The 8,716-nt window shown below is 47.2% G+C and overlaps 1 protein-coding gene across 1 annotated transcript; it reads right to left on the bottom strand.

Annotated features, from left to right (window-relative positions):
- Positions 1 to 801: 801 nt before the first annotated feature.
- On the bottom strand, positions 802 to 8,092 carry LOC116905878 (serine protease inhibitor A3M). Its single transcript, XM_032908867.1, has 5 exons — positions 8,008 to 8,092; positions 5,464 to 6,117; positions 3,382 to 3,655; positions 2,305 to 2,455; positions 802 to 1,329 (listed from the first exon to the last, which is right to left on the bottom strand). Exons 2-5 carry the CDS (start codon positions 6,098 to 6,100, stop codon positions 1,132 to 1,134), a joined length of 1,260 nt encoding a protein of 419 aa, XP_032764758.1. The 5' UTR covers positions 6,101 to 6,117; positions 8,008 to 8,092; the 3' UTR covers positions 802 to 1,131.
- Between the last annotated feature and the right edge of the window lie 624 nt (positions 8,093 to 8,716).

Genomic DNA, 8,716 nt, shown 5'->3' on the forward strand with positions numbered 1-8,716 from the left:
CACCTTCTTATGTCCCTCACATCCACCTCAGCAGAGATGTCACCTGATCCACAGACTATTTGGTTGATCTCTGGTAAGTATCAGAGCCCTGTTTCCTCATCCACCTACCTGCCACAGTGAAGCCTCATAAACACAGCCACAACTTGGGTGAGACTGTTCCTCTGGCATCATGAAATTTGGAAGAGTGCCACAACACCCATAATGTGGTCACAAGGAAATGACTAAGCTGTTCTGGGCCTCAGTTTCCTCATTCATAAAGGGGCTGTTAATAGCGTGTAGGTCAGCGGGCCATCACAGGAGTCACAGAGTATGACTGACAATCTCTTTGTCCCTGTTGTCACTAGAGCCAACCCCTTCCAACAGGAGCTAAGCAAACACTGCCTGGGTACTTTTTGTGCAGGTGTATTCTTATTGACCCTTTGGTCTTACCTCTTCATTTTGGTTGGTGGTGTTCATCTATTGTCTGAGGTTGGTCAGCTGCGAACTTACAGAGGCTATCACTCTGCTCTGAGTAGGAGGAGTGCTAGGGGGAGAGGAGCTGGTCTGACCTATAGGCCCCATGCATCTGCAGGAGTTAGGGCTCCAATCCTATGCCAGATGTGGTCAGGGTCAGGGGACCCTGCAAGGGGCACTGAGTGGCATTACCTGTAGAGGGGAAAGCATAACCTAAGAGCATGGCACCAGGTTCTCAGATGGTAGAATGGCATTCAGTGCAGCAGGTTCCCCTCTCAGTCCTGGGCCTGATTCTCATGGGTTGGCTCAGAGGCTGGTCTGTTTCCATCAAGAGTGTGGAGACTGAAAGCAGATGTGCTCAAAGCCTTTATTGGGACTGGGTGTACTTGCCAGTGCCTAGGTTTGGGGTATGAACACAGAAAGAGGAGTCACAAGGGAAGAAGAATAAAGACAGATTCCAGGTTCAGAAACATGCACAGATGCTCCCAAGGGGCCTGAGAACCTGACATTACAGTCCAAACGCTCCTGAATGTCTGGGAGCCACAGAGATAGTCAATGTCACTGTCTAAGCCAACTTTGCAACAGCCAATCAGAGTATGAAGGTTGGGATGTACACAGAGATCCACATGCAGGCTCGGTCTCATGGAACTGGGCAGAACTGTCAGATCTTGGGGAGCTTTAGGCTCCCACGGGGTTAATGACTTTGGCCATAAAGAGGATAGTCTGACCATGTGTGTGAGAGACAGCTATCAGGAATGGCCTGTTGAACCACACAATCATAGGTGGCCTTTGACTACGTAGGACAAAATTGATCCCTGTGGCAGCAGCTGCTTCTGTGCCTGTCTCATTCACATCCAGCACAACCTTGTGGACCACCTGTGGGGAGAGAAACACACCACTCAATGGACACCAGAGAGGGCAGGAGCGGGGTCTGGAGCAAGCAGTGAGTGCTGGTCTTTTCTGCTGGTGAGTTTCTTTGTTCCTTGTGTGAGTTCTAACCATGGATTTCTCAAATCTTTGTTCAGGGTATGAGACGAGGCATGCCCTGGTCTGCTCAGTGTCTGAATCTGTGCTGCCCTCAAACCCACTACAGACTGAAGGATGGCAGTAGGCAGTGGCAGGAGTTTCCTCACAGGCAGCTTCCCAACATCTTCAGAGGGAACAGCCAGGGTGTTGGCAGCCAGTACAGGATTCAGCATCCCTCCCACTTCAGCCTCCTTGGGACATACAGCAGCGATGCAGAGGGCATGACTGCACATTCCCATACTTCCATGTCCTGCTGGAACATATCTGAGCCCAGGGGTCTGGGTGGGCACTGGACAGAACTTGGGCACCAGCAGGCTATGAAGTTAAGGATGTAGTATGAGAGTCTAAGGCATCTCCTCTCCTATTCTTGGGATTTTCATCAGAACTACCATAGATTTTGGTTATTACTTTTACTGTTAATATTCTGTGTGCTGGTCAAGAAGTACTGTCCCAGCACTGCATTAAAGGAGCAGAAACTTGGAGTGATTTGGTTTGTAGTGCATTGTGGGTGGCCCTGCAGTGTATTGTGGGTGATTCTGCAGTGTATTGTGGGCGGTTATGCAGTGTATTCTGGGTGATCCTGCAGAGTATTGTGTGCAGCCCTGCAGTGCAGCATAAGTTGGTATCCATGGTTCTATAAAGCAACTATAGTCTCTTTCCTCAATGGTCTCCTGGATGAGCTTAGGCACAGGGAGTAATGGACATTTGTTAAGGAACCTCAAAAACACAGGCATTCTCACACACGTAGCACCCCCACATGCTTGTATGATCTTCACCATCCACATTTAGTCCCCAAGGCAAAGCACCATGTGTTTCTTGTCTTACCTGAGAGACACTCAGGTCCTTGGCCCCTGTGATCCTACTCAGATCAGCTTGCTGGGAGAAGACATCCCTAATGCCCAGTTCTGGAAGGACCTCCTCCAGGCTATAGTCAGTGGAGATGGATAACCTGGGCAGGTAGAGCTCATTTATCTTCCTGAGAATAAAAAATAGCAATGTAAGAGTCCCTGGATTTCATGTCCCCATCAATCCACCTTGTCCCTGGGGCTTCTCTCCACAGACAGCCCTGTCCCTGGAGTGAAGTCCACTTTCCACCCATGCCTAGTCCACATGACTTTGCTCTTCCTGATGCATTAATTATTCATCAGTGACTGAGTGTGACTAGTAGACAGGTAACCTGACTTGGTCCTAGCTGTGCCTTTACTGGGAATGATTTCCTTCTGGATCCATGAATGGAATCCTCCCCTGGTGCAACAACCCTAAAACATCTTCTACAGCCCTTCTATTTAAAAGTGGACATTGCATCAGACTCCTGCATTCCTTATCCTTGGATATACCCCTTCTTAACTTCATATTTTCCTCACATTTTAACCTAGTAAACAATGATTAATTTAATTTTCATTCCTATATTCTTTCTTCCTCAATTACAAGAGGAGGCCTAAGGGTACATTTGTGTTTCAGTCTCTGATATATTTTCAGAGTCTATAAAAGATGGCATATAGTAGGTCTTCAAATCTTATTCTGTGTATAGTGAATGATGCATACTGAGAGGATAAAGTGGCTCCACAGGGCCGAATTCATTCTCAGAACTCATCTCCTGTGAATCACAATCCCCCTGCCTTCCACCTCATTCCAGATTCCTGTAACATAGAGTCTGCTAGAGGGAGGAAACCTCAGTTCCCTGTTCTAGCTGATTTCATCTTCTGAACAACAAAATTGACAGCAACTCATTGCCTGGAACACATAGTCAGCAGAGGGAAATGAAACCCAAGGCCATCTGTCCCTTGGGGACTCTCTACCATTACATAGGGTACTACTGTGACAATGAGGTACAGGGTCACTGGCCATCAGGCAACAGCAGAACAGGGATCCAGGCCAGTTTTGGGTCTTGAGGACATGCACCTGGGAATCAAAGAGTCCTTCCACTTCTTCAGGGTCTCTGTTTGCAAGCTGGCTTCCACCTGCTGCATTCTGCCCTTGTCAGGGAGGATGAACAGGGCACTGGAATTTCCTGTGTACTTCAGCTCCAACACAGAGCAAGACAGCTCCTCATCCCGGAAGTAAGGTGTGGTCAGTTCCTCAATTTTCATCATGGACACTTTCACAGACCTCTTCTCATCCACGTAGAACTCAGACTGAAATGTGTAATTGGGGTCAAAGGGCACCTTCCATTTGCCTAAAGATAAGGCAAATGATCATGTTGTATCCACAGGACAAACACTCCACCTCCTCTCCATCTATCCTCAGCTTTTGAGCTGGGACTACCATCCATCCATCTTCAGTCACTCAGACTGTCCCTTAGTGTGACATGTGCAGAACTGGATAAAACTTGGTAGTTGATCTAGCTGCTCACTATGAGCATTGTATCCAAGCATAGTTTGGACAGGGGAACCTCAAAACCTCACCCTGGCTACCTGGATTCCTGACACAGTCAGGGATGTGTGGTGGAGTATGCAAGAGAGAAGACAGTGAAGGTGTGGAGCCTGGAGCCTGGAGCCTGGGGAGAGTTGGGGTCCTGTATTCCTCAGGGAAAACATGTCTAGAAGACAATGACTTATAGGATAAATTTTAGGGGAAGGAGAAGAGCAGAGACTGTGTTCTCCCAGATTGTGAGCAGTTCATAATCCCATAGATTGTGCCAAAAACATGGGTAAGAAGTCCTCATCTCACACATGCGCTATGGCAGTCTCCACAAGTCCCAATTACCAGGGTTATCCAGATGTCTAGTTTATACCCCCTCTCCCAGTGTACATTGTAGAACTTGAAAGTGGAAAAATTTCTTGGTCTTGGCTTCTCACAGCCTAAACATACATCCCAACTCACACTAAGCAGCATTTGAGCCAGTGTCCTGGGGAGAGTTGAGAGAGACATGTCCTCTAGTCTAACCTTTCAGGCTGTCACTCTACTTCCAGCATCCCCTGCCCACAGGAAATTTATAGACTTCTTGTCCTCCTGTTCTCTATTCTCTTATCTTATGTCTTTTGTCTTCCTGTCCTCCTATCCTATATTTCTCTCCATTGTCATCTTGATTTTCTATCTATAGCCCCAGGCCACCCTACCCTAACCTGGACTAACTTTAATCAGTTTCTATTCATCCCAGGTCTGGTCACATCGTGACTTCTGTCAGGCATCAATTTCAGGGCTGTCACCCTGCTCCCTGGTCTCTATTAAGCAGGATGTTGTTGGTGTGGGATCTCTGGATTTCCCCCAGTACCATTACCTACAGGATTTCCAGCTGAGTTTCCATCTATCTTGCACCCAAATCTTATCAGACTCTGGCTCAGGAATGTGTCTTGGGAATCCTGACTTTTCATGCGAAGTGGGTATTTATTTTACAAAAGCAAAATTACACAAAACAATCTGACACTAAGCACAGAACACTGCCTGGCCCACACCACTACATCTCTAGTGACTTTTACCCAGTCCCTGCCTCTCCATGCCCATGACAAGTTCATTACAGAAAAGGCTCAGGGGAGAAGTACAGCACAGTAACTGCCCATGGGGTTCTTCATTAATTGAGGGATATGCTACCTTCCATGTTCTAATTACTGTTTCTAGGCTCCTTATGATCAAATAATCCCAGGACCATCTGGACCCTCCTAGAGTCAGAGACCCCCTAGCAGTTATGGACATCCACTATTGGAACATACTAGAAATGCCTGCAGTGGGAATCCTGAGGGAATCTGCCTCTGCAGGGATTAGCCATGACTTCTGACTGGACATATGAGGTATGACATTCTGCTTGTATGTAAGTTTAAATCATATTGAGTAACCATCTCTTGTAGACTGAAAGCTCACGACTTCTCTTGAGCATGTATCAGGAAACACAACCATTGTCCAGAAACACCTCTGAAGAGGAGACTTGTAAATAACAAGAAGTTAGGCTCCTAGGCTTTGAGCACCTCATTTCCAGAGATCATCGTATAGCACAGGCACTCAACCAGGATCCTCTCCCTCCACTCGCCAGGCAGTGACCACTCTTACCTCTAAAGAGAAGGTAGTTCACCAGCACCATGGATGTCCTCTCTTTCAAGCCTGAGACAAGATCCTTGATCTTCCCCTGGGTCTGATTGCTCACATAGTCATTGATGAGCTTTTCGGTCACACGAGGCTGCTGGAAGTCAGCTGTGAAGGCCTCAGCCTGGTACAGAGCCTTTGCCTTCTCCTGGAATTCTGCCAGGACCTGAAGGTGCTTTTCAATAAACAGAGCATTGCCTGTGATGATCTTTACCTGGTCCCCTGGCTGACTGAGCCTCTGGAGGAGGTGCCCGAAGCCCTGGTGGATGTCTGTCTCAGAGCTCTCTGTGAGATTGAACTTGAGAACTTCTAGAATCTCTTCCAGGGTGTTGCCCTTTGCTCCCAGGGACACAATGGCCAAGGCAGCTGAGATGCTAAGTGGGGAGAAGACAACATTTTTATCTGGATTCTTCAAAGCCAGCATCTTGTAGAGGCTGAAGGCAAAGTCAGTGTTGATGGACTCCAATGTGTGACTGTCCAGTTGTGTCTCATTGTCTTGATCTTTATGGAATACAGTGTCATTTACCAGTGTGCCATCTGGGAAGCCGAGGACAGCAGGGCAGATCCCAGCCATCAGGAGCCCCAAAGCTGCAATGAAGGCCATCTTCTCTGTCCTGAAGGCTTAAAAAAAACTTCGTTGAGCCTTGGAGGACCAGCTAGTGCTCTGATCATCTTCTAGTCCTCCCACCTAGTGGGTATTGTGCCCTGCTCTGCTGCCCTTCCTGCCTCTGTGACTGCCCACATGAAATGGTCTAGAGACTCAGATGGCATTACAACATCATGTGCTCCCTACTACCACAAAGGATTGTGCTACTGCAGTAGCCAATTTTCATAGCAGAGAACCAAGATTCAGAGATTTGAAGGTACAGGTTATGGTGACAGAGCAAGCCAGAAAAGGAGCAGGGGATGGGCATGAGCCCTGTCTGCACTTTGCACTTGAGCCACCTCCTTAGACAGAACCCAGGAACCTCGGAGCATTTTTTATCACAGGTCCTTTCTTAGCCCTTCAATGAAAAATCTGGGAAATCTTAAGTTCATTTTATGCTTGAAGTTAGGGTTAGGTAAGGGTTAGTTAAGAGGAAGCAGGAGAGATATTTGGTGTAGTGTGGAAATCCTGGACCCTTGAGGACCTGTAGTGGAAGGACACAAAGGGAAAGGTTCTCTCCACCTTGCAAGAGAACCACATGGTGCTTTGTACCTCAGATTTGGAAGGCCTGCTGGTGGGAAGAAGCAGCAGTGGTATCAGTCTCCCACACCTGGACCAGATTTCATATTAGCTGTCAGGACAGCTATGTGGTAGTTAGTAAATGGGTGTGTACAGCTCTCTGTACAGCTTGGTGAGGGGTCCAGGTTACATTAGTGGTAAGTGGCTAGCTTACTGTGGGCATTGGGAGTGGCTGTATGGAATGTCTAGGGATCCATGTCCTCTTTATACACCCAGAGCAGGGGGTCACTGGCATTCTAATGTACTTCAGTTGATAGCTTGCAATTATGGTAATCCTGAATATCTACCTTTAACCTCTGATCATGTGTTCAGGTGTGCAAAGGTGATGGCGGATGGTAAATGAATGAGAGAAAGAGGCAGCCATGGAGAGAGGAGAAAGGGAAGAGGATATTGTGGAGGGGAGAGAAAAAGGAGGAGAGAGGAGGGAGGACAGAACAGAGATAAGAGAAGGGAGAGAGAGGGGAGAATAGAACTTTGTAGAAAAGGAGAGAAATGGGAAAAGGAAGGTCAGGGAGATAGGAGGAGGGAGAGGGAGAGAAAGTTGAAGGAAGGGGCAGTGGAATAGGAGGAGGGAGAGAGAAATAAAATAGGAGGGAGCAAAAGGAAGAGGGAGCAGAGGAGGGTGTGTTGGCACCAATCCACTTGTCCCCATTGCTGTGACATGCCTGAGGATGAGCCAGGGACCTTGGCCCCACTTACTTTGTGTTTTATTTTCAGACTGATGCAACCATTTCTTTGGAGAAACATTAAACAATATGTTGTGCCAAAATTATTTAGAGATAAGAGGCTACTGGGTTTGTACAACAGGAGACGTGGTTCAGTGACTGACTCTTCTTCGCTTTCCTAGTTGAGTGTGAAGACCCTGTCCTTGCTATGGCATCTGGGATCTAGGCAGGAAGTGGGGTCCTAATCCCCCAGGCATCTCCTCTATTATGTGATCACGGCAGAGCTGCCACCTCCCCTAGAGTGACTCTGCAACAGTCCTGTGTCACCCTAGCAATAGCAGCAGCAGGCAAGCCAACAAGCTCTCAAAACTCCCTTTGGAGTCAGAGGAGCAGGGTCCGTTTACTCTTCCTAAGCATAGACCACAACATCTGCATCTTCCATAGCCCAGAGGAACAGAGAGAAGATTTCATGAACCCCAGAAATGTTCCTTGATTCTAACCCAGTATCTCAGCCAAAGCCCTTTCCCCATCCCCACAAACATAGGTTGCAGGCCATAGCCAGTACCACACAGGCCTGGGAAGTTTCCTCCTGTTCCTCTAGGCAGGAATCCTGGGCATTACCTGAAGAGCTGACACCAGCCAGCTGCCAGCCTCTGTGATTGCCGACTCCTGGTGTTCAAGGTTGCTACTTGCCTGATGTGTTGTTATCCCCAGCGCACAGTGATGCCTATTTATTCACGTCAAGCGCTCCTCCCTCCTCTTAGGAAATACTGCCATGGACAACCTGTGCTCTGTTTCAGATTACAAATGGGCAGACTGGTGATATCTGGTAACATGGATTTATAGCTTCTATCAGAACTACATCCTGATGTGAAAATTACCACTTTTGTTCTCCACAAGCCCACTGGATCTCCTAGGCACATCTTACATTTATTAAGTAGTTCAAAGTCAGTGTGGAAAGGGGAAGAAGTTAGAAGCAAAAGAAAAGTACAGGACCTATGCCCTAACTGTCTCCAGGGAGGGCTGCGCTGACATTTGTTCTTGATTGTCTATGTCATTCCAAAGAGGAGAAATAAGAACTAACTAACTAAACAAACAACAAACAAACCACTAGCACTCCTTCATAGAAATATTAAACAGGCTAAGATGAAATTACAGAAACAACATTCTTCACAATAGAAACACATACTATAAAATATCTTTATCTAACTCCAACCAAGCCAGGAAATATCATGCAGGACAAGATCTTCAAGTCTTTGAAGAAAGAAATTGAGGTTCATATCAGAATATGGCAAGATCTCCCATGCTCATGGGTTGGTAGGGTTAACTT

Source organism: Rattus rattus, chromosome 7 (assembly GCF_011064425.1).
Source record: "Rattus rattus isolate New Zealand chromosome 7, Rrattus_CSIRO_v1, whole genome shotgun sequence".
Taxonomy (NCBI): domain Eukaryota; kingdom Metazoa; phylum Chordata; class Mammalia; order Rodentia; family Muridae; genus Rattus; species Rattus rattus.

Bases quoted from the DNA above. Each gene is read 5' to 3' on its own strand.
- LOC116905878 (XM_032908867.1), bottom strand. From the start codon at position 6,100: ATGGCCTTCATTGCAGCTTTGGGGCTCCTGATGGCTGGGATCTGCCCT. The intron at 2,456-3,381 runs GTGCATGTCCTC...TTTTATTCTCAG, and splicing joins AAGGACTCTTTGATTCCCAG to GAAGATAAATGAGCTCTACC. The intron at 1,330-2,304 runs GTAAGACAAGAA...CTCTCCCCACAG, and splicing joins AGGACCTGAGTGTCTCTCAG to GTGGTCCACAAGGTTGTGCT.